Here is a 25124-nt window from a genome sequence, read left to right as displayed (position 1 = left end):
AAGTTTACATTATGGACCTTTCTGTCAATTAGTCTTACCATTTAGGACATGTATTAAAACACTGAACTAAGATTTCTGAGACATGAACATGCAAAGTAGAGGGCATCATAGCAGGAAAGAGGATATTAATAGACACGTTCTTGAATAGCAGTCTCCTTCCAGAGAGTTTTTCTTAAGTAACAACTGAAAGGTCACTTTATATTTTATCCTTGAAGACATTCAGTGAGAAGGATCAGAGCTTATTAGAATTTCCTCATAAGCCAGATTATCACTGGAAGTAAAACAGATCAAACCATGAATACAATTAATTACATAAAACTGAAGAAAGCTGCTTTCATCTTAAATTGCCTGGATAGTTTAATGTTATAACATCTCTGATCCTCTGAATTCCCTCAGTTCTCCACTTCACTTTTCCAATAATATATGATTATCATCACTATTCATTTTGCTATTGCTTTGTAGACTATAATGATTCATTCTAATTTATCAATATTCTATAGATTAGAAAAGAATTGAGGTTTTAAAAGTTATTTTCTCTAAGCAAGAAGATAAAAACTCAGAACAACTTGGATATTCCCGACTGACCAAAATTATTTATTGATTTATTAATTTGAGGATGTTCATTGACCCATGATGGAAAATACAGAATTGTGCTTGGGTTTGAGATTGTCAGTATTTTATCCTTGTCTAGAGCAGAAGATGCTTGGTTTGTGTGGTATGAATACAATTCAGAGAGAAACATAAGGTATAAAAAATTCAGGGAGTTCTTCAGTCTAGAGCAATCCTCATTATTTTGTTTTTTTCTGAATGATGGTAAATAGATCTGGACATGGGTGTTATAAAATAAGTTTCCAGCCAGTCTTCCTGAAGAATGCTTGATCTGCAAAAAAAAAAAAAAAAAAAGGGAAAACAAGTTAGATTTGGATTGCATGTTTGCAGACAGACTACTGAGTAGGAAAAAATGTGGAGTATAAAAGAAGAAAAAGCACAAATGAACCAGTACTTCCAAAGTAAACCATTTCCTTGTTGGAAGAACCTGGTTGCAAGTACTTAATTTTGACTGTGAGAACATAGTTTTCCAGGGCAGCAATTGTAAAAAATTACATGTGTTATATAAAAAAATTAGGGCCATGCTTTTATTAGTATTATTATGTTTCAACTAATTCAGCTAGTCTCTGGCTTTTTGAATCTCCACTGTGTACTTATATATTATAGGACCATCAAAGGTGGGGTTTGTAGATGGGAGCAAAAACCTCAGAAGTTATTGCTTATAATCTTATACGAAATGTTCTATTTCTAAATAACTTACTTCAAGGAGTTGAAGTTTTTTGGTTAATATAAAAACCTTTTAAGAAATAATACTAATTATGTTACAGAATATAAAGTGAAGCTGTTAAATTAAAACACACACACAATATAAAGAAAATCTTACTAGCAGAGGAAACAAACACATACCTGAGAGCTCGGTTTAGACAGACATGATATGCTTGACAAACGCTGTGGGCACAAGACAGATTATTCAGAGTTAGAAACAGTCAAATGTAAGACAACAGAGGTTTTGCAAGTTACTTAAATCCTAATTATTCTCAGCTATAACACTGGAGTTTATTTTTTATGCTCTGTACAGCCCACTATACTTATTACTGGATTTATGACTTTTCCCCTGATTTTGTAAATTTAAATTTTGATAAGTGATACATTCACATGGTTAAATTCTTCTTCTTTAAAGTGTGAAAGTGTTTATGATAAAAAGAGTTCCTCACCACTGTTTGCCAGCTATCTCATTTTTCTCTTTATAGCTAAGCTGGTGGAGCTATTATGTATATATAAGAGAATACAAATATATGTTCCTAAATTTTTTTTTTGCACAAATAGTGACATACTCTACAGACTCTTTTGCACTTGTTTTTCTCACTTAATAATATATACTGGAGATATGACCATAACCGTAAACAGAAGTGCTGGGTTTTTTTAAGGGCTGCCGGGTATTTCATCGTGTAAATGTATTGGGTCTGTGATGCATCCTTCACTGATGGACATTAAGTTGTTCAGATACTGGCCATCACTAACAACTCAACTAATGAATAACGATGGAGTACTTGTTTCACTTGAGTGCAAGTATATCTAAAGACTACATCCCTTTAAGTCGATTTGTTAGGATTAATAGTGCCACATTATCACATGGAATTAGATGATTTACATTTCCAACAGGAATGCATGAAACCAGCTTTTTCGTACACTCTCCGTAACCAAGAGTGTGGTCAAACTTTTAAACTTTGGCAATCAGCTTATTTAAAAATAATATCTTAGTATAGTATTAATCTGTATTTATTTTATTACTAATAAAGTTTAACATTACATACTATGCTCAGATATATTTTTATTTTATTTTCTATGAATTGTCTGTTCATGTATTTAATTATTTATCATTTATTTATTTATTTTTATTTATTTTTTTGTGACAGAGACAGAGTCAGGGGCAGACAATCAGGAAGAGAGAGAGAGATGAGAAGTATCAATTTTTCTTTATGGCTCCTTAGTCTCCTTAGTTGTCTCATTGATTGCTTTTTCATATGTGCCTTGACCAGGGGGCTACAGCAGACTGAGTGACCCCTCATTTGAGCCAGCGACCATAGGCTCAAGCTGGTGAGCCTTGCTCAAACCAGATGAGCCCGTATTCAAGCTGGCGACCTTGGGGGTCTCGAACCTGGGTCCTCCACATCCCAGTCTGATGCTCTATCCACTGCTCCACCGCCTGGTCAGGCTGTTCATGTATTTATTAATATTTATATTGTGTTGCAATCTTTTTTATTAATTTGTAACTGTTTTCCTATTATTAAAATGAGCTCTACTATTAATTGCAAACCACATTTTTTCGGTCTGGGGGTTATCTATTGACTTTGCTTCTGGTGACTTTTGACATAGAGAATTTAAAACATTATGCAGCTGAATTTATCAAAATTTGAAATGCCCTGTGGGTTTTATATAATTCTTAGAAAGGCCTTCTCACTCCAAAAGTTATAAAATAATTCTTCCGTGGCTTTAATGCTTTTTTCTTTTACAATTAATTTTTGACCCATTTGGAACTTATGATATATAAGGTCCAGATCTGTTTTAATTTTCTATCTACTTGTCCAAACAGTATTTATTTAATGAGTCCTCTTTTCTGTAATGTATTTATGGCAATAATCATATGTAAAACATTGTTTATGGGGAAAAAAGTGAAGGTTAACCAAGATTGACAGCGAAGGCATGCTTGGCTCAGTTACTTTCCTTTTCTCCTGTCCTCTGCGCTCTTTCTTCCCCCTTTCCTTTCTTCCCTTCCTCTCTCTGCTTGGCTTTTCTTACCTTTCCCCAGTCACTAGACTTCATGAGTCTACAATTACATTGAGTCTGCCAACATCCTCTTATTGAAATGTGGCTAGATTAGTCTTTTAGGGGAATAAATAGGTTTCTCAATTTTATTGGAAATCTTTTAATTTATAAATTATGTCGCACAACTTTATTTTGCATCTTTATTATGTGTAGTGGGCTGCGTTTCACATCCTCTGGGTGAAGCTGCTGTAAATTGAAAGCAGAAAATAGATGATTGGTCGCTATGAGATGACTATCATTTAAGCAAGGACACTCGCCAAGGAGAACTAAATTTTAACACCATCCTTGTCATTAATGATGTGACCTTCACTAATAACTAAACCTCTGTGGTCCTCAACTTCCTCATTTTCATAATTGCTTGATGTAAAGAATTTTGAGATCTCTCCAACTTTAATATTCTAATAAATTTTATTCTAACACAACTCTGTCCACATTACAGAGATTTTATGAAGGTTTAACAGGAAAAAGTACATACAAAAAACACATTTGAAGCTCTATAAACATACACAGGAGTGCTGAATCCCACTGGACTAAACCTTATATATAATCAAGTCTTCACAAGGTATCTTTTTAGTGTTCGAGTTATTGTATAATTGATTGATAAATAAGTAGCATGTATATGTTCAATAAGGGAGGAAAAGAAAAAGAAATTATTTTAAATTTAAAAGGAGTCCAAAATCAATCCAATCATTTAAGAGTTGCTCTAACTAGCAGAACACATGAGATTGTACCTTCATAGTTGATGCAGCCATTGGAGTCTTCTTGACCTGCCAACAGCGTTTCCACTTCTTCCTCTCTCATCTTTTCACCTGATGAAGCAAAATTCTTTGTTCAAAAGAAAGGCCAGAGAATATTTTACCTTAAGCGATCAGTTTGGGGCTCCTAAAGGCTGTGACCAAGCTTTTGGAGGATAGAAAGCAAGTGTTTCCTATTCCACCGGCACTTAGTAGGTTGTCAACAAAGGTTTTTGAATTAATGAATTAAATGTGCATTATATAAATACCTAAATATCCAAACTATATCCTATGAGGACTACAATGCTTTACTTGACTTATTCATTACCAGTAATTTAGGTTATCATTTTCCCCAAACAAACTCATAGACACTGAAGACAATTGAAATGGTCATTAACTTTTTACTATTTTTTTTTCATTTATTCTTTGTAGTCTTTCTCCTCACCTATCTTGGTTATAACATGATTCCCATAAGTCATGCTCCTTCTTATATATTCTGCCCTATTAATTGCACCCAAATAAATTTTCTTTACCCAGTGTGGCTAGAACATGACGGAGTTCAGCACCCATGACTGTGCCATTGCCTTCCTTGTCAAAGACACGCAGACCCTCCACGAAGTCTTCATAACCGCCCTGGTCCTTGTTATTGGAAATAGCTTGCATCATGGGAAGAAATTGTTCAAACTCGATTTTCTTGGCATTCATCTCTGGAAGAAATTACAATTTGGAGTGTTATTAGCTATCATCAAATGTCATCTCTGAGTCTCAAATTAAACTTGAAAGTTCCTTCTAGAGGACCTGGAAAATCTTTATACAGCTTAAATTTCAGTTGATAAATTGCTGATGAAAAAAATTTGGTAATAGATAATAGCATGAACTCTGTAGTCCTAGTGCCTGAACTTTTATCCCCAATCTACCATTTACAACTATGTGATTATGGACAAGTTTCTTAACCAATCTGTGCCTCAATTTCTCTAAAATAGAGATATTTCCTAGTATTAGTGTGAGAATTAAACAAGATGACACAAGCCAAGTTTATTACAATACCTGAGGCAACTGAGTACTTAATAAGAGTTGGCTATTATTTTAGTAGTATTGTCAATTTAATACTTTTATAAATATTAGGAAAGTAATATAAAATTATATCGATACAACAAACCTATTAGTATATAAAAATAGTAAAACTTAAGAGAACTTTAATATATATTTCATCTTTGTCCTGAGTGTTTAGGGGGTCTTCAATTTCTTTAAATTTTTTTTTTTTTTTTTTTTTTTTTTTTTTGCAGAGACAGAGAAAGTCAGAGAGAGGGACAGATAGGGACAGACAGACAGGAACAAAGAAAGATGAGAAGCATCAATCATCAGTTTATTGTTGCGACACCTTAGTTGTTCATTGATTGCTTTCTCATATGTGCCTTGACCATGGGCCTTCAGCAGACCGAGTGACCCCTTGCTCGAGCCAGCGACCTTGGGTCCAAGCTGGTGAGCTTTTGTTCAAATCCGATGAGCTCGCGCTCAAGCTTGCGACCTCGGGGTCTCGAACCTGGGTCCTCCACATCCCAGTCTGACGCTCTATCCATTGTGCCACCACCTGGTCAGGCTTCTTTAAACTTTAAGTAATTTAAAAAAGAAACCCATGAGGAGAAAGTGTGTGTCAAACACATTGTGATCTCCTGACTTCTTTGAATTGTAGAGGCCTGCAGATGACTGGATTCCCTTTAGGATCTTTTGACAAGGCAAATCATATTCACAGTGAACATATACAATAGATTATCTGGATGTATACAAGCGAATAAAGTTATGTACTCCTAAAATCAAAATTCCCTTTTACTAGTCTTCCCTCATAGAATAGAAATCTAGCACATTGTGTAATAGTAGAAAGATTGGATGGAAATGCTGAATGGATGAACATTTAGGTAATAATTCCATTGGAGATGCATAAGTTAGAAACGGCGCTTGAGAAAGATGTGGCCTACTGCTCTCTCGCTTCAGCTCCTGCCCTCACCTATTTTTTGTGTGATGTATCTGGAAATTTTTCTCTAGAGGAAAGGAAATGTGTGGAATGTTCTAGCAAACTGATTTAGAGTTAGGTTTTCTTGAAATAAGTTTTTATTTCTTTTGTAACAAAGGAAATAGTCATTTTAATTATCAAAGAAAAAAGAGATTTGCTCTCTCTCTTTTTTTTTTTCCTTATGGCTAAGATTAAACAGCCCACATATCTACTTGAAAAAACTTCAGTTTTGTCTTGTTTTTTTGTTTAGGATGGTACTTTTTTCTTTTTTTAAATTCTATTTTATTCAAATGAAATTCTATTTTTATCTTATTTTATTTTGTTTTATTGATTTCAGAGAGAAAGGGGGGGGAGAAAGACAGAGACAGAGACATAAATATCACACTGTTTCTGTATGTGTCCCGACTGGGGATCGAACTGGCAACCTCTGAGCTTCAGATGGTATTTCTAATAGACTATTATACTTTGTCATGAGCCTTTGGGATTAATTTTTTTTTCTTGTTCCAGATTAAAGACTGGATTTCTGTATTGAGCAAATAGCTTCTGCAATTTTGCTGCTCATGTATGACATTACTTCTGGTCCCCTGATTTAACTTGCGTGATTAAATGTGGGTATTGGCTTAGATTTTTAAGATATTTATTGTAATTCATTGTACATAATAAGTACTCCTATTAGGATGTTATCCTGTCTTTCTTAATTAAGATACTTGAATTTCCTTTAAAGTAGTCATAGAAACAAGGTGTCAAAAGTCAGACCATTGGGCAAAGCCAGCAGGTGTTTTTTCAGTCTCCTGGAAACACTGTAATTTTATTTCCGCAGCTTTTGTCCGAGTAGCTCCCAAAAGTGCGCCATTGTAATATTCCCAGACTTGTTTGCAAAGTGTACTGTGTTTTAGTCGTACTTAACATTTTTCTCAAAATGCATTTTTTGGCCTTTGAAGGTTTGAAAATGTGTAGATTTGGATATTATTTCATTTCATTAACCTTTAAATTAAGAGCGTTAGGTAAGATGATGATAATGATGCTAGCATTAGATATTATTTCCTTTCATTAGCATGAAATTTTATCATGCTTGCAAATTCTCAAAGGAAGGTTAACTTACTTTATGAAGGAAAAAACTGAGACTCTTCCCAAGTGACACACTTACCATCAACAGTAAATTAAGTCCTATTCTGTGGAAATTATTCTCAATAAACCTCTCTCCTACACACACACACACACACACACACACACACACACACACACACACACACACAGCCACACCACACCACACACGTACATTTTCTAACTTATTGGAAAACCATGTGGTTACCTTCATTGGAGGGGTTTCCCAGAACCTTCTTGACCTCTGCATTGGTGGGATTTGTACCCAGGGCCCGAAGGACATCGCCAACCTGGCTCAAGGTGATCTTTTCATCACCTGTTCTGTCAAACAGGAGAAATGCCTCCTTGAAATCTGTAAGAAGTGAGAAGCATTAGGGTGGGGTTTTTTTCTACCCCAGACCTATAAATTAATCCTAATTTCATCAAAGATCCATTGCAAAATCTTCTCTATTTCACAACTTCTCCAACCACGTTAGTTGTGATGGTTGAACTCTCCTTTTTCCTAGTTCAAACATTGACAAGCCCTTTTGACATTTCATCTGGGGGCTTTTTAAAGCAACATTTCCAATTTCAAGTCATATGTAACTATTAATCAGATATGGAAATTGAAGCTCCTACTCATATTTATTCATATTTCCTTCCTCTTTTTGGGAAACAAGACCGAGTTAAGAAATTCTGAGGCCTTAACAGTTCTTTATATAATCTCTCATAAAATTAACAAAGTTAACAAATTTCAAAAACCAAATTTTCAAATTGGGTTGTGTTTTGTGAGGTTAACTGAAACTTCTCGAATTATATGAAAAAAACACCTCCTGAGGTACAAATTTCCCAGATACTCCCTTTAATTAGTTTTCTTCAGGAGTAACTTCATTTATAAGGAAAAAGATGAGAAAGATGAATCAAATCTCTATGTTCTATAGTATTATTTAACCACTGCAATAGGCTCTTAGTATAATTGATTCAGAAGGAGGAATATTTGTTTGAACCTGTGGCTGTGGTAACTTCTTTAAACATTTTTTTCCCCCAGAAAAACATGACAACATGTTGCTGCGCTAGCTTTAGACTTGAAGTACATATTTTCTAATGAAAATTTTATGGCAGTAATTGCACACTCATCTGCAATTTTGAAAAAGAAATAAAAAGCAACATCTTAAATACTCTGCATAGTTTCCCCATAGTAACATTTTGCAAAATTATTGTATTATCGAAACCAGAATATTCACATTGATAGACTCCACCAATGTCACTCAAACTTCCATTTTACTTGTACTCATGTGTGTGTGTTTGTGCATAAGTACATATTCTTAAAGTGTCTTTTTTTTATCACAATCACTTTATTCCTTACTTTTCCTAAATGTTTTTAATTCTTTTTTGATTAAACTGGTTGTGTCTTTCAGAATTACATTAAGAAAAAATTAAGACATGTGCACCAGAAAGACAGAAAGGGGCACTACTATGGATTAGGGGCCAGTGAAGACATTTTAGCTGAACCTTATAAAATTAAATAAGTTTTATTTAACTTATTTAATTAGTTAAACAAAATTTATTTTTAAATAAGTTTTTGAAAACTTATTTTTTAAATAACTGGGACACCCAAAAGTACTGATGGCAACTTGTTGGAGTTAATACTAACAACACTCAAAAAATCACTTGTAAAAAAAAAATCACTTGTGAATGAGCTGATAATGGTGAAAATGTTCTTTTTTAGACCATTTGTGATCTCAAAACAAAAGCTGCCTTCTAGATAGATTACTCAGCAAAATAGCCTCTTTTACTGTCTTTCTATCCCCTAATCTGAGATTGTACCAGACATTCACTGTCAACTATTGTGATCATGTTACTATTCTTTGCTAAAATTTTCCCCTCAAATTCTATGCAATTTAACTATAAAAGATAATTTTTCTAATCTAAAAACATGCCACAGGCACTGTGGGGTCATTAGTCAAATATTATTTTTCATCTTTCTAAGGGACATATGAAACTGAACTATTCTTGTTACTGGCTCCAGGCTTTCATGCACAAATTGCTCAGAGGGCTATTACCCTGGTCAGATGCTTGATATAGAAATAGGATTTTATAGGCTGTAATAGAACCTCTCTGGGATTAACCCTTTTGTTGACTTAAAGTCTAAGACCAGAAAGTTATTGCTCCTCCTATCTCACTCAGAATTTTAAGGGTTAAGTCTTTCTCTGGAAGAGTCTAGAACATAGGTTAGCAAACTCCTGCCTAGGGGCTGGCCACTTGATTTTGTAAATAAAGTTTGAATGGAATACAGCCTTTTGTTTATGTGTTGAATATGGCTGCTTTTATGCTTTAACGATAGAGTTGAGTTCTTTTTACAGAGGCTGCGTTTGCCAATGAAACCTAACATTCTTACTCTTTGGCCCTTTAAGAAAAAATTGCCAGCCCCTGGTCTAGAACAGCACTGTTCTAGAACTTTTTGTAATGATTGAAATGTTCTATGCCTGGGCTGCCCCAAAATGTAGTTCTTGAGCACCAAAAGGTAACTCGTATAGCTACAGAAATGGATTTTTAAATGTATTTAGTTTTAACTAATTAAAGTTTAAATTTAAATAGCCACATGTAGCCAGAGTCTACTGGACTGGACAGCATAAGAGGACTTAGACCTTTAGAATATTATAGTGTTCTAATTGTTTTTCCTTCTTTCTTCCTAACCCAGGATACCTTCAAACAGAGCAGCCTTGAAAAAAGTGCTAAAATAAGGAAATAAGCAAAGGAAGTATTCATTCTTTTCTGAAAGTGTAGGACTTTCATTTAATTGAAAATGCTAATTAAAAAAAAAAACAAAACAGTTGTTTTCCTGGCACAAGAGAAAACCAGTCCAACTTAGCAATGTTTACCAAAACTATATATCTAAAACCTATTTCATATTAATAGGTTTAATATTTTCCTTCTGTCTCTGTAAGGGTTCTTGAGTGTCATGTTCCTTGGTCCTACCATAATTTGGCTGTCAAAATGTCGCTGTACATTAGATATTTAAGAAGACTGGGGTGTAGTAGCTAAAAATGAAGCAGCATGACTATTTAAAAATGCATTAAAAATCAAACAAATTAGTGGAATTACCAACTGTTTTCATAAGAAAAAATAGTTCTTTGTAGTATAATTTTAGATGCTATTGAGTTCTGAGTCATCAAATCATCAAATCTGTCTTCATGAGACCATCAACCATGATGTGGATACATGTGAGTCTTTATGATAGCTAATATCCTTTTATTTCTTAATTGATGTTTGAACATGAGGTAGTCCAGACACTAAAATATCAAAAATTGTGGACTTATTTAGGTAGATAACTGAGTATTTGAATAAGCCCTTATTAATCACCTATATTTATAATTATATATTATATATCATAAGATGTATAATATGAATACACTTATGATGAACAATATTCTAATTTATATATCATATAACTAATTTTTTCTCCCCTTCTCTTGTATAGATGTATTTCTAGCTAACTTTTATTTGAATATGTAACATTCTCACTACATAAAATATGTCTTAGTACACTTCCAGTGAAAAAATACAATTTTGTGGGACAAAGGATTCTTGAATTCTAAGACTGAAAGGAAAAAAAAATGGAAGTGTTAGGAAAAGTATCCAAATTCTCTTGGATCTTAAGAGTTTTAAATCTTCTAGTTAGTATCTGTTTTTATGAAATAAATTTCTAATGAATTAAAAGTAATACCAGATTTTGATTCTTCTATTAATGTTTTAGGTCCTTGAGCAAGTCCCACCCCCTCCCTGGGGGCCTGTCATTCATCACTAAAATAGACCAGAAGACATCTACTGTTTTTTCCCGCAGCTTTATGATAAATTCTCCTCCTTTGTCTCTGAATTTACTTTTATTCTATATCCACTTCACCCGTAATTTCCCTCAGTGCATTATGATGCCCATTGAATTTTTACAAGTTGAATAATTCAGACCTGCCAAATCTCTAAGGATTTGATTAACAAATCAGCCATCCAAAATCTACATCTTTTTTTTTGAAGATATATATATGTATGTATCTAAATACTATATATATAGTATTGCTTACTGTATCACATTGGTTTTATTTAGAAATCAGTAAATATAAGGACCTATTTTGTAGTGTTTATCTACTGTTTGCTTAAACTCTGATTACTAATTATAATTGAGGGGTTCAGGTTGTTGAAAGAAGTTAGTGATTGAGAGCATTTATATTTAGAGTGGCAACACCAGTGGGGGATAATTAGGAAGAGCTAATCTCATCCCAAGGGAGTTGGTTTTCTCACATGCCATCTCTAGGAGTGTGACCATATTGACAACAATATCTTTCAAACTTACCCTCCTGCTGTTCCTTAGAGAACTCGATCTGTTAGAAAGAAATTAACCATAGAGAATATTTTAACCAAACAAAATGTCCTGAACTTTTAAGTGTAACCAAGCTCATTCCCTGAGGAATCTTTAAAGTAAGCTCCCAAAGTAAGCCTACTTTTCAGAGTTCAGGCATAGCTTGGACACTGACAGGTTGAGCCACATAGTAACATGCCTTGGAAATAAGTGATGTTTCCAAAACTAGGCAGTGTTCTGCCTAAATCTGGAGTAGAGAAGCTCAATTCACTTACCAGCAATCTGGTCAGCACTGAAGGACTGCAGTGGCGAGAGAGTGAGAGAAAGAAAGAAACAACTAGTACTCTTTCAAATGCATTGACAGAAGAATTGAGTGCCCTCTGCTCTGAAATTTTTTAGGAGTCCATGTAGGTGTCATAGAATAAGAAGGTTGCCTTAGGATACTTTTGAATCTAGGAAAAATAAAAAGCTATTGCAAAAGATAGTTAGGGAATATCTCTCTTATCTTAATGAATCAATGATTTAACAAATGACAGGTCAAATACTTCCTGGAATGATATAATAATCTACAGTGTATTTAATGTATGTCTAATACAGATATACACTGTATTAAGAATTACAGATGCACTGCATTGAAAAGATTCTCTTAAGTCTTTCTTCTCTTTAACAACCATATTTTTACCTAATGCATTGGAAGTAGTTCACTTAATTTTAGAACTTGGCATCATTGGATTGTTTTTTAAGGTATAATGCTTTCCAATAGCTGCAAGCTCTTTTCTAAATTTAGATATAGTAAGCCTTATGTGATGCAGCAAAAATTGATGAAGCATAAAGTACTACTTTGAGGAGCAAGTCATGTTTTTTTCAGCTGGCATAATAGCTCCCATGACCCTCTTCTATCCTCAGCCCACCTCAACAGAAACCCAAAGTAGACTCCAAAGACTCAATATTGAATATGTTCTCTCCCCAATTCTACTTTTTGGCTGCCTTTTTCTCTCAATGAGATTATATCTACTATCTATTTCCTCCTATAAATGACAAATACTTTCCTCATCGGACCCACCATGGTGGAGCTGCTGGACTGCAGAACAACGGCGAGGCTGAAGGCAGAGTTGAGGGCGTTTCCAGTCCCTGAGTGGGGGCCACCCTTGCTGGGGTTGCCTCTTATTTCTGGGGAAGCTATGACCTCACAGCTAGAATCAGGTTGCAGAGAGAAGTGGCCACACCCTTTGAAGAGTTCTTTACCTTTCTTAGGGCAAAGGGAAGGAGGGATCTGTACGCTTAGGGCTATTTTTAGGAAACCAGAATCTAGGAGTAGACAGCCATCGTGAGACTGAAGCCCATCAGTACTTTTATGGTCTTCCCTCGCCTTCCCCCCGAGACACTCTCTTGGAGTGTCTTCATTTAAGAAGCTTCTCTTTGTTAAGGGGCAGAAGAGCTTAGAATTTCTAGAGGGTTGGGCTGTTGGCCTCTTGGTGAATTTTGGACTTCACAAACTTCAAGTGAGCAAGTTTTGGTATTAATGAAGCTCGTCGGATAGGACTGGTTTGGGGTTTCAAATGGCAAGTGCTATAGAAAGAACATCTTCTGAAATGCTGTCCCTTGTGGAAAAGTTCAGAGGACTTGAAAGGCATCCCACATTCTGTATCTCCCTTAGGGTTCACCCAATTGCTACTCTGGACAATTCTTGAACTCTGCAATTCAAGACCACTCTTTTGCTAGCTGTATTTTCAGAAGTATAATGGCTTTGACTTCTGTTTTTTCACCATTCTCTCTTAATTACATTAGGGATGGGTATTTTCCTCTGTCACTGTTACCTTTATGGTGCCTGCCAGTCAGATTTTTATTATTTCTAAAGTTCTTCTAAGTAACAAAGTTAATACACCTTTGTGTGTATATGTAAGCTTCATTTCTGGTCCTTTTTTTTAACATTAACTTTATCGTGGTGACATTGGAAAATAATATTATGTGAGTTGAAGTGTACAATTTTACAACACATTATTTGTATATTGCACTGTGTGCTTACCACCCAAAGTCTATTCTCCTTCCGTTACCATATAATTGACCTCCTTACCCTCTTTACTCTCCCCCTCCAATGTGCTTTCCCTCTGTTATCTGTGATAGGCTGGCCATTTTTGCATTCTTTTTCTCTCCTTCTATTTGAGATTTAAGGATTTTGTGTTGTTTCTGTGTCTGTCACGTCAAACATTTGATGACTCAGCTCCCAGACAGAGAAAGTAACCCAGAAGGGTCCTGGAATGCGAAGTTGTACTTTAGAATTTTAAAGATATCTCAGGGATTGGCTAGTAATGGGTTCTCATGGTAATTTATCTGAATCTATAGAGCACTCCCTTTTAAGAATTCTACTGTGCAAAATAATACTGGGAAAAGATTGGTTTTAGTATATTCACTAAAGTTCACACAACATGCTTATTGTTTTTTACATATTTAAAGCAGTTTACTGGCATAAAGAATATTGGAAATAAATTCTAATTTAAGTACTATTTCAGCAACTATTTTTAAGAAAATGTACTAAAAAGCATGAAATCTCCCCTGCTAGACAGATGTATATTTTGTGACTTTTCTTTAACCATTTAGAAAGAAATCAACATTTAAGTGTATATCAGTTTTTGTCCAAAGACTACAAGTAGTGAAAAAAACTCATAGGGTTTTGAGTTCCAAAATGAACATTGAAAATATAATTTTAAGATATTACTATCCAGGTAAACATATCTTCATAAATAGATTGACATTTTGAGAGAGTTAAATGAAAAATTTAAATGCTTTGAATCATTAGAGAGAAATGGAGGGAGGTATAAAAGTGGAAATTTGCAACCTTTGACAGTTGTATAACTTGGAGTCTCATGATTTTGATGCAAAAATTAAAGCCTTTAAAGCAGACTATATTTCTTTGTGTTTTTAGTCTTGTAATTAAATGTATTGTGTCAGTAAATTTAAATTGCTTATAAATAATATTGAAACAAACATATATCTCTAGTAGAGCTGAGAACTATAAATAACACAAAATAAAGTCATCAAAGTTGTCTTACATAATGCTCATTTTCATGTTTTTCTCCCAGTTGAAGAAGTATATCCTTGAATACATATAAACCATAGTAACTTCGCATAAAATCTGTTGAGCAAATTGGAAAGTCATTTTAAAAGTTATAATTATGTTATGAACAAGCTGGATATTATGTAAAGATTTAATATTATTGGCCCTGGCCAGTTGGCTCAATGGTAGAGCATTGGCCTGGTATGTGAATGTCCTGAGTTTGATTCCTGGTCAGGGTACAGAGGAGAAACATCCATCTGTTTCTCCATCCCTGCCCCCTCACTTCTCTCTCTCTCTCTCTCTCTCTCTTTCTCTCTTTCTCTCTCTCTCACACACACACTCTCTTTCTTCTCTTCCTATAGCCATGGCTCTATTGGAGCAACTTGGCTTTGGGCATTGAGGATGGCTCCGTGGCCTCTACCTCAGGCACTAAGAAGAGCTCAGTTGCTAAGCAACAGATCAATGCCCCAAATGTGTAGAACATTGCCCCCTAGTAAGCTTGTTGAGTGGATCCTGGTCAGGATGCATGCGAGAGTCTGTCTCTGCCTTCCCTCCTCTCAGTGAATAAAAAAAAGAGAAAGGTTTAATATTATTAAAATAGAAGTGGTAGGCAATTGCCAAATTATTTAACCCCATTTTCTTTTCATATATCACATAGACAATGAGAGTTTAGATTTTTTTGGTATCTATTGGGAATCAAAGTAAACATTTAAGCAAGTTATTGACAAGAGTGGAGAAGACTGTGGTATAGTCTAGTGCAGAGAATAAACTATAGTTTACAAGTTAGAAAACTTAGGTGCCATGCTCATAGAGTAAATGGGAAATGCTATTTATTCTCTGGTACACTTTTACAAAGGACCAAAACTTTCTCTGGCATCTCTTCTAGTGTTAGGATGGTGAAGTAACCAGCCCTTTGAGCAAAGGCATAATACACACACAAAATGGAAGCTGATTTTGAACTCACTTTGCTATATCACCATTTGGTTTGTTTTAAAAATTAGCTATAAGTCTTTCTTATCTGGAATGCTCTTCTCTCATCCCTGCTTCTTAGAAATGAACTGTTCTTCAAAGTTCTGGTAAAATCGCCTCCCCTTGGAAAGAACTTTTTCTCTCTACTTACCTAGTTCCCTCCTTCCATTGAAAAGGGATGCTTAACCGTCCTGATTGTAAACTCGGGGCAGCACAGGTCACTGAGGAAGCTATTTACCTTTGTCCATGATGTGAACACAGGTGCAGGTGTACCCCAACCTAATCTCTCTTGGGGAACTGCCCCTACATTATTCTTTGATTTTTATCCCCCATCATTATAAAATACCTGTCTATATTAGCTGCTCAACAGATTTTTCATTAAGTTAAAATCATCAGGACATGTATAGTAAGTTTCTCCTTCAAACATAAGCTCCTCCTCTAAAACATTCTACTCCCTGAGGGAAGAGACTTCGTCAGTCCATTCAAAGAGCTCACCTTCTGGAGGAAGTGCGTGTATTCTCCTTCAATACTGCACCTCCTGCACTCAGAACTGCCAGACACATAGTAGGCATGCACATCTTGCATTATTGATGCGTATGCCTTTAGGTTTCCAGAGCCTTTCATTAGAATTTGTATAAATGTTTATGATCAGGACTTCTAATTTGCCAACCCTCAATTTGTTTTTTAAGTTTTTTTCCACTTCTGCCTATATACTTATTATATATATGAGACTGACAGTAAAATAACTACATTCCACATTTTTATGACTCATGTACTCTTTGTATTGAATTTAGGTAAGTAGTAATATATGAGATCCTGGGACTGAAAATATTTTTGTTGCAATGTTTATAGATCTTTTATTAAATATAAGATAAAGTCTCTGGTATATAGAAGGAATTTATTTATAGAAAAAATATTAAAATGCATTTAATCAAACAGGCTCTGGAATTTAAAACAATAATTAAGTGAGAGGCAGGGAGGCAGAGAGACAGACTCCCTCATGTGACCTGACTGAGATCCACCTGGCAAGCCACAAACTGGGCAATGCTCTGCCCATCAGGGGTCATTGCTCCATTGTTTGGCAACCGAGTTATTTTAGCGCCTGAGGCAAGGCCATGGTGCCATCCTCAGCACCCAGGGCCAACTTGCTTGAATGAGCCATGGTTGTGTGAGAGGAGAAAAAGAGAAATATAAAGAGAGAGAGAGAGAGAAGGGGAAGAGGTGAAGAAGCAGATGGTCACTTCTGTATGCCTTGACCAGGAATTGAATCTGGGACTTCCACACGCCAACTGATGCTCTACCTCTGAGCCAACCAGCCAGGGCCCAGGCTTTGGAACTAATGTATGTTAAGATTTAGTAAACCAAGAAGGGCTATAATTAAAGATGATTTGAGAAATACGTGTTGTTAAATATTGAGGGAAAGTGCCTGAGGGGGCAACATATACTCTAGTCTTTAAACTCATCATCACTACAAGATAGAAGGGGGCTAATGAGGCTGAGTAAAGCAGTTACTCTAACCAGGGCCAGTTTTCAATCAAGAAAACATTGCTGCTTACCTGACTGGTGGTGGATCAGTGGATAGAGCTTTGACCTGGGACGTTGAGGTCCCAGGTTTGAAGCTCTGAGGTCACTGGCTTGAGCATGGGCTCATCTGACTTAAGTATGGGCTCACCAACTTGCGCGTGGAATTGCTGGTTTGAGCGTGGGTTCACTGACATGGTCTCATGGTCTCTGGCTTTAGCCCAATGGTTACTGGCTTGAAGCCCAAGGTCTCTGGCTTGAGGAAAGAATGAGTGGCTCAGCTGGAGACTCCCTGGTCAAGGCACATATGAGAAGCAATCAATGAACAACTAACATGCCACAACTAGGAGTTGATGCTTCTCATCTCTCTCCCTTGGAAAAAAAAGAATCGCTGCAGGTTCTCTGATTTAATGCCTGGCAGAGAGACAAAGACCTGTATGTCTGAAAATCTTAAGGAAAACTCAATTTGTTAATTTTCAGTCCAAACTCTCAAAGTTACTGGGAATCACTGTAAAAGACCAGCAGAAGAATTGTTTTGAAACTCTGAGTTTTGTATTTCAGAGGAACTCAATTTAAAGGAAATAAATATTTTTTGTTACATTATTTTTACCTCAACAAAGAATATACTTAGGCTGGTGACTATAATATGGTATAAAAAGGGGAAATTAAGAACAATGAGAATACAGTACTAGCCCAGACTGTCTAACATAAGAGAGAATTGATGGCAACATTGGTTAATTGATCTGCACAGAAGAAGAATTGAGTAATTCTCTGTAAAGATGCTTAGACTAGTCAACTAAATTTAGGCACATTAAAACAAGGAGTAAATTATTAAAGTAACACAACTCAGATCTACAGGAATTAACAGAGAGGTCTAAGTGCATTTTAACAAAAATTTTTAAGTGTGACCTAAGTCCACACTTTAGATGTCTCATCAGCTTGTCCATGGTTAATAGTTGATAAATAAATCCAAAATTCCTTGAGAGTAGCATTTTTTCTACTTTGTGTATTTATTTGCATATAATTTATTAAAAATCTTAGCTGTGTTATTCTTTCTTCTTTCCTCCTTTTATTTCTGACAGATGAGCTTTAGAAAAATGTGTTGTGTGTGTTGTAAGAAATTACAAGTATTTGGGAGAAAATGGTCCTTTTGTGGCAACAAGGGTATATGGATATTGGCATCGCCATTTTGGAGATTTCAGGTCTTTTGATATGATGGAAAGAAAACTAGACGGGAGTTAAATCATTAGAATTTTATTCTGGCTCTCTTATAACAAATAATGTGTCTTTGGATTAAATAACTTATTTGCACCATAGCTTCCTCAAATATAATCTGTTATGCTGAACGATTCTAGGGTTGCTCATGGTTCCCCAATATTGTGAGTTTTCAAATTATTTTTTTGTCAGAAAAATCTACCTCAACTTACTCTTTCTAATGGAAAAGGGAAGGATGCATAAAACTTATTAATTTATGATTACACTAGCAGAGATTTATCATCCATATAGTTTAAATTTTAACTAGTATAATTGAAGCCATTACTACTTGTATATTAAAATTTTGCCCTCCAAATTCTTATGTGGGTGAGTAGCGAACTGTAGAAACTTGATGTAGAAACAAACTGTCAAAGATTCTATTTTCATACAAAAAGTATTTCAGTATGAAGAGAAGCAGAAGAAAGTTGTAGTATCAGCAGACTAAATATAATCCTTTCCACAATTTCCATGAGTCAGTTGGTGCTGAATGCTGGGTAATTATGGGCCAACTTCTGAAGTCAACTTGCCAGGGGGTTGGTTCATTTGCTGCACTAAAATGTCGAGAGGCTGAATTTGGTACTATTACTTTGTGATCTCCTTCTCTTGCAAAGATTTCATTATCCTTAAAATAAAATGAAAAGTGCTACTCACTATTATTGGTGAACTTAGCTATTCCTCTTCAAACTGCATTTTACTTCACAAAGACATTATCCAGTTACATAGAATTCAAAGTATAACGTTAGAGTTACTGATACCCTTTAATATTTTTCCACTCCATTCCACCTGTTCTCTTCTTTTACAACCTACATGTTTGAAGGTGGAAACTTGATGCTGATACTTAAAGATAGTATCAAATAGGTTTTTGATTTACTCCTGAAGTTATATTCGCATTGCGAGTGGATTAATATTGCGGTTGGTTGGCATTATATAGATAGTTGTATTAATAATTGATTTGTATTATTGAAAGGCCAGAGTAAAAGAAGACAAACATTTACAATCACATAATAAAAATAACAACTTATAAATGTTTTCACCCATTTTTTTTCTAATATGTTTTCACCCATTTTTTTTCTAACTAGAAATTAACCTTATGTGTTCTTTTCCTCAAACTAATTAAGGTCAAGATTTTATCAATATATGTTTGGCATTATATTTCTACAAACCACCCCAGAGAATATGTGCTTGGAATTCCAGTTTAGATCATGCTATTTATTAATAAATAGAAATATATTTCTATACCTTTTCTCAGAATATTAGCCTGATGGCAAAATTGGAGGTCAGGTTTAATATATGTGTACATTTAATTGAAAACATAATTATTTTAAAAATCCAGTTTTACTACATTTAACAACATTAAAAATACTTTGGTATAGTTTAAGTTTTTCCAGCTTTATTGGGATATAATATAACATAAAACATTGTGTATGTTTAAGGTGTATACATGATCATTTTGATATTGTTAAATAATTACCACAATGAGTTGAATTAAGGTTATAACACATCCATCACCTTACATCTTTTATTTTTTCTGTAATGAGAACTTTTAAGATTTACTCTCTTAGCAGTTTTCAAGTATACAATACAGTACTGTTGACTACAGTCACCATGTTGTATATGGAGCCCCAGAAATTACTCATTTTACAACTGAAAGTTTGTATCCTCTGACCACCTTCACTCTTTCCTTCCATTCCCACCCCAGCCCCTGGCAACAACCCATCTACTCTCATAACAGTATTTTTAAAATATACATAGTCTGTTTACAACTTTTTATGGGAAGCTGGAGCAAAGTGGCTAGGAATCTTTCTTAGTTCCTAACTTTCCACCTTCCATCTATAAAAAAGAACACTCATCCTGTCAGCAACAGGTGCTAAGACAAGAGTAAACTGCCAAGGTTATCTTGACAAACTCGCTCTGGTGTGTGCTTGTCACCCCCTCTTGTGGCTACATGGGGCTGTGCAGGTTAATAGAAGAACCACTCTACCTTACTTTCTTGAGAGTGGAGAAGTTTCCCTTACACATAAACAGGAGGTAGGTTATAATGCAGTTAACACAGTTGATGCAGGATTTGACCGCTAGGTTAATCTTAGTTTCATCTTTACAAGTTATTTGTTCATGGACATAGCACTGAACCTCTTTTAGATTCAGTTTCTTTTCTTGCAGAATGAGGCTAAAACAACCTCAGTATAATGTTTTGAGGATTAAATAAGATAATAGGGAACAGAGTAAATTCACAATGAATATGGTTGTTATATTGTAAAGAACGTTATAATTTTCAAAGCATTTTACGCTCATGACCTCATTTGATTTTCACAATTCTTCTACGTGGAACTGGGTTTGTATTAGCCTTGTTAGATATGAGAAAAAGTATTTATAAATTAGCACAAACAATCCTGTACCCTGACCAGAACAAGTCAGGTGTTACAATATATTCATATTTTTGACTCCACTGAATATCAATCAGTAAATAGATGTATTTATTGGGAATGATGTTTCTACCTTACCCAGTAAATTAAAAGTTTAAATCTTCCCAAGCATGTTGTTGCAGTGAGATTTGTTATTTGATGTCAATGCATTCTGTACTTTTACCACTTTTTTTGTAATATCGCCTGCAATCTAGTCAGGGATGACCTGACTGAGTGGTGAATACAATGAGAATTAAAATTTAAGCAACACAGTGAGAGACATGATCCAAAATCCCATCACTTCACAGCAATGAGCTAAGGCATGCATCATGCAAAAAATGCACTTAAACGTTGAAGAGCTTTTAAAATCTAGGTACACAGTCATCTCATTACATATTCCCTTTCATTATTACACTTGGTTGTGATTTCGGACAACAGGTGTTAATTCTTGTGTGTGCATCTACAACTGTACTACTCGTCGTAGGTTTTAATTCCTGCTCTTGAAATTCCACCAGGCATTCTTTGGTCTGGGCATTGTTGCTGGAAGCATCCGCTCTGTGCAAGCAAAGAGCTCTCTGAACCACCCAGGACAGTAACTTTAATGTCCCTATATCAGCATAAAATGTGTTTTTGAAAAAGAATGCTCATAGAAAAATCCATGAGGATAAGGCATCAAGTAAGCAATTCCTCAGATATCAAAGGATTTATGTCAAAACAATTGAAGAGATATTCTAAATAAATAACCAACAAATCAAAGAAAGTAAAAAATTTTAAAATATTTAAGAAATTGATAAAACTAATTAATATACAAGATTGTTCAGAGTTTATGGTGACTCAAATATGTGGCTATTAAACATGGCATATTATAAAATGAAACATAGATAATAGCTGGAAATAATATTAGGAATTAAATATTACCATGATTTAATACCAACCAAAGATGGTTAAACTTTAGCATTACCGAAAGTCTAAAGGACAGTTAGAGTGCTAAATCATATGATTTATGAAAGTTTAAAATCCAATTAAGTTTTGTTCTTTATTGAGTTTCCAGAAAGTTAATGAACACAGTACTATTAATTTTTTTAAAGTTCACTTCCTCTGCTTGAAGAAAGTTTATCCCTATATGAGGTAATATAGCTAGAGCATCATTAAATGATTAAAAGCATCACAATATGAAATATTTCAATGTACATTTTAATTAGCCTTGTTACCTGCTGGGATGAAATTAAATTCTATAAAGTCCTCATGTTGCACCACATTCTTTGACTATGTTATAATACCTATAAATAGGCACTGGTTTCATATTGATGAATAAGAGGCATTGACATGTCTTTATAAATGTATATTAGTTTCAGTTCTGATTATTATTATTATTATTATTATTATCTCTTTCTATCAGGATTGGGCTCTCTGGATGAAAGATAAAGGTTAATTTATTTCTGTTTCTTCGAGGTTCACCTAAATTATTTTTGGTTTGTGTCCCTTATCGGGATCTATCCCATCTGTCATTCTGCAGTGAAATAGTGAAGCTGGAACCCATCCTTACAGTCTGAAGAGTATGTCTTTTTTTTCTGAGGAGTATGTCAGGATTCTTTTCTCCCCAAATTTACTAGTTCACTTAGTCATATCATTTCTCTCATTGAAAAATATACCTCTTTGCAACTCTTTAAGTTGTTCTAGCTCATACCAGCTTTATTGCAACATATAGAGGAAAGGTGAAAGCAACTTTCAAGATTCGTAAAAGTCTAGCTTTTCTGCTATGAACAAGTAATGTTTAATTTCTGGATTAGAAAAGTGATGTTTCCTCTCTTCTTGGAGTCTTCTTGCCAAACTAAATTTTTTATTTATTTACTTATTCGTACACAATTCCTCAGGGAAGAATATTAATGCCTATTTTCATTAGTGAGATACTTCTTTCTCTTCTTAAGATAAAGGTACTTTTCCCGCTTTCCAAATTCTTGGGAGTCCAAGATACAAAGAGATGGTGTTATGTTATAAATCACAGCAAATATAAAGAGGACCAGCTTTAACAGTGATTTTTATCTTCAATGTTAGTATAGAGTGGAGAATCAAAGAATAGAGACAATTGTTGGAGTGGCTATAATCATGCCTATTGTACAATGTAGTCAGTGTACATTTATAAAGACACATTAACTAGGGTTGCTGGAGATGAAAAATTTGGTTTCCTTTTAATGAACTGTATGCATGGAGTAGAAAAATATTAGACAATCTGACATACATTTTTTTCCTAAGTGGATATTCATTAAAAAGAATAGTTCCTACCCCCCCTAAAGTTCCTAACCAATATTAGATTCTATTAAAATATGAATTCACTTACCTACAAACTCAAGATAAAATATTTGTGATAATCTACTCAAACTTTGAAACATAAAATTTCATGTCTTACTGGAATGCTATAAAATGATGAATATATTTATTTAATTTTCACATATATCTAAGGATCTAATTAAATATTTATGTTAAGAATATTTTTAGAATAGATGATTAGGGTAAAATAGTTAATGAAATATTTTTCTATAGGTCAGCATCGTCCTTGCAAGTAAAGTGTTAAGTTAGCAAAATTCAGGTTTATTAGGTACAGAATTTTTATTAGTTTCTGATGAAAGTGAAAAGAGCTCTCCTAGGCACTTTCACCCAGTAGTTTTCCATATAAGGCAGGGTTCCCAAATAAAGATTTCAAAATGTCCTTTAGACCAAGCTCAGCCCAGTGAATGAGGAGAAGGTGCACATTTGATGGGTCACAGGCACATGCCTTGCATGGTTTTTCTAAAAGCAGATAACCTTTTGGTATTCAAGAGCTTTGATCACAGCAAAGTGTTGATACAAAAATTAATCACATTCTCCTTAGTTCAAGACCGGTATGCAAGTGCTCAAAGACATAAGCTAAAAGCCATATAAGCAACAAGTTTTATAGTAATTTTTGGGTTAGTTTCATTTGGAAACAACTCACACATTCTGAATTAAATACTGTGTATAAATAAACAAGATGACCGTTATAGTCACTGAAACACTTGAGCGCATAATTGTCTGCACTGAGATCTCATTTAGTGGTGTATCATATTTTATTAAGCAAAGCTGAAGGGGAAATTAACTCAAACTGCAAAAATCTCTTTTTCCAATGAAATAAAGCAGCTGTCAGATAAGTACATCCGGGACACGTGAGTCATCAACTGCTTTTACACTTTTGGAAATCAGTGGATGCACTAAAGTTTCCCTTTTGGTGTCACTTTAAAGGAAAGGATCCAGCTGCCCTTGCCACAGAGGCTTTATAAATAACTAAAAGAAATATTTAAGTATTTGTGAAACATCTTTACACTTATATACTTTCCCCATAAATTGCTACTTTGACAACTTAGGGGGGAAAGGAACTAGAAAACAGAAAGCTCGAGGAAATACAGGTTCCACATGGAATACCATACTCATGGTAATTTTATTGACATTATATATCAGAGTTTATTTATCTTTTAAATCAGGATTCTTTTCTCCCCAAATCTCCCGGCTCACTTAGTCATACCATTTCCCTCATTGAAAAATACACCTCTTTGCAAGTTCCTAGAGTTCCCTGCTGCTGAAAGACGTTTCAGTGACCAAACAATGCACCCGTTCAATTACCTTAATGGCAGAGAGGTCAATTTTTTCTTCTTTGGGTGGGGCAGGTGCGGGCGCTGGGGCAGGCGCTGGGGCAGGAGCAGCAGCCGGTTTCTTCACGTCCTTCTTTGGTGCCATTTTGTTTAAAAGGATGGGTTAAAAAAAAAAAAAAAAAAAAAGGAGAAGCAGCACCTCCAAATGAGCCCGTTAAAATGATTTTTGGAAGAGGAGTGGTGGTTCGGTTGACCCGCAGCCCAGTGTCTTGAAGGTGGACCCAGAGTATTAAATGGTTTAAGGGCATGCATATATATTTCACTTAGTACCTAATAGAATCTTGACACATGAGGCTGGATTGGACAGTCCACTAGGCAAGGGGGATGGCATTCCTTCTCAGTCTATAAATGGAGTCTGAGGGGTCATGGCTTCATCAATTTTTTTAAACTCCTCTTGCTTTTTTGTTTTTTTTTTATTTTTTTACCCCTCTGTATATAAACGAGAAAGAAGTAAAGTCAGTTTCAGATCCTTTGATCACAGTAAAGTAAATTGACTGATACGTTTACTTCATGGAATTACAATTCTGCTGAAGTTGTAAATCCCTCGCCCCCCCCCCCCCCCACCACCATGCCTAAGAAACTTTACTGAGGATTTGATTTCAACTTGGAATTTTGGCAGGGAGTATCACTGACTTCCACCGGGCTCCTTGCTCACGCTCCTCCCTCCTTGCCACAACCTGCAAGAAAATGTTGGTCAGCAAAGA

General features: G+C 35.0%; 1 protein-coding gene across 2 annotated transcripts; it reads right to left on the bottom strand.

Moving 5' to 3' along the window:
• Positions 1-571: 571 nt before the first annotated feature.
• MYL1 (myosin light chain 1) lies at positions 572-24656 on the bottom strand. 2 transcript variants are annotated; one of them, XM_066232551.1, is made up of 7 exons: positions 24392-24656; positions 11552-11579; positions 7433-7576; positions 4643-4816; positions 4107-4184; positions 1456-1497; positions 572-880 (listed from the first exon to the last, which is right to left on the bottom strand). In XM_066232551.1, exons 1-6 carry the CDS (start codon positions 24503-24505, stop codon positions 1469-1471), a joined length of 567 nt encoding a protein of 188 aa, XP_066088648.1. In that variant the 5' UTR covers positions 24506-24656; the 3' UTR covers positions 572-880; positions 1456-1468. The 2 variants fall into 2 exon arrangements, with proteins under 2 accessions (XP_066088648.1, XP_066088649.1); XM_066232552.1 differs by lacking the exons at positions 11552-11579; positions 24392-24656 and adding exons at positions 11833-11857; positions 12621-12754.
• Positions 24657-25124: the final 468 nt, after the last annotated feature.

Source organism: Saccopteryx bilineata, chromosome 5 (assembly GCF_036850765.1).
Source record: "Saccopteryx bilineata isolate mSacBil1 chromosome 5, mSacBil1_pri_phased_curated, whole genome shotgun sequence".
Taxonomy (NCBI): Eukaryota; Metazoa; Chordata; class Mammalia; order Chiroptera; family Emballonuridae; genus Saccopteryx; species Saccopteryx bilineata.
This window is presented reverse-complemented; position numbering and strand designations above follow the sequence as displayed.

Coding starts and splice junctions, on each gene's coding strand:
- MYL1 (XM_066232551.1), bottom strand. CDS start 24,505: ATGGCACCAAAGAAGGACGTGAAGAAACCGGCTGCTGCTCCTGCCCCA. Junction 7,577..11,551: donor CTCTAAGGAACAGCAGGAGG/GTAAGTTTGAAA, acceptor CACTTCTTACAG/ATTTCAAGGAGGCATTTCTC. Junction 1,498..4,106: donor TGGCTGCATCAACTATGAAG/GTACAATCTCAT, acceptor TTGTGCCCACAG/CGTTTGTCAAGCATATCATG.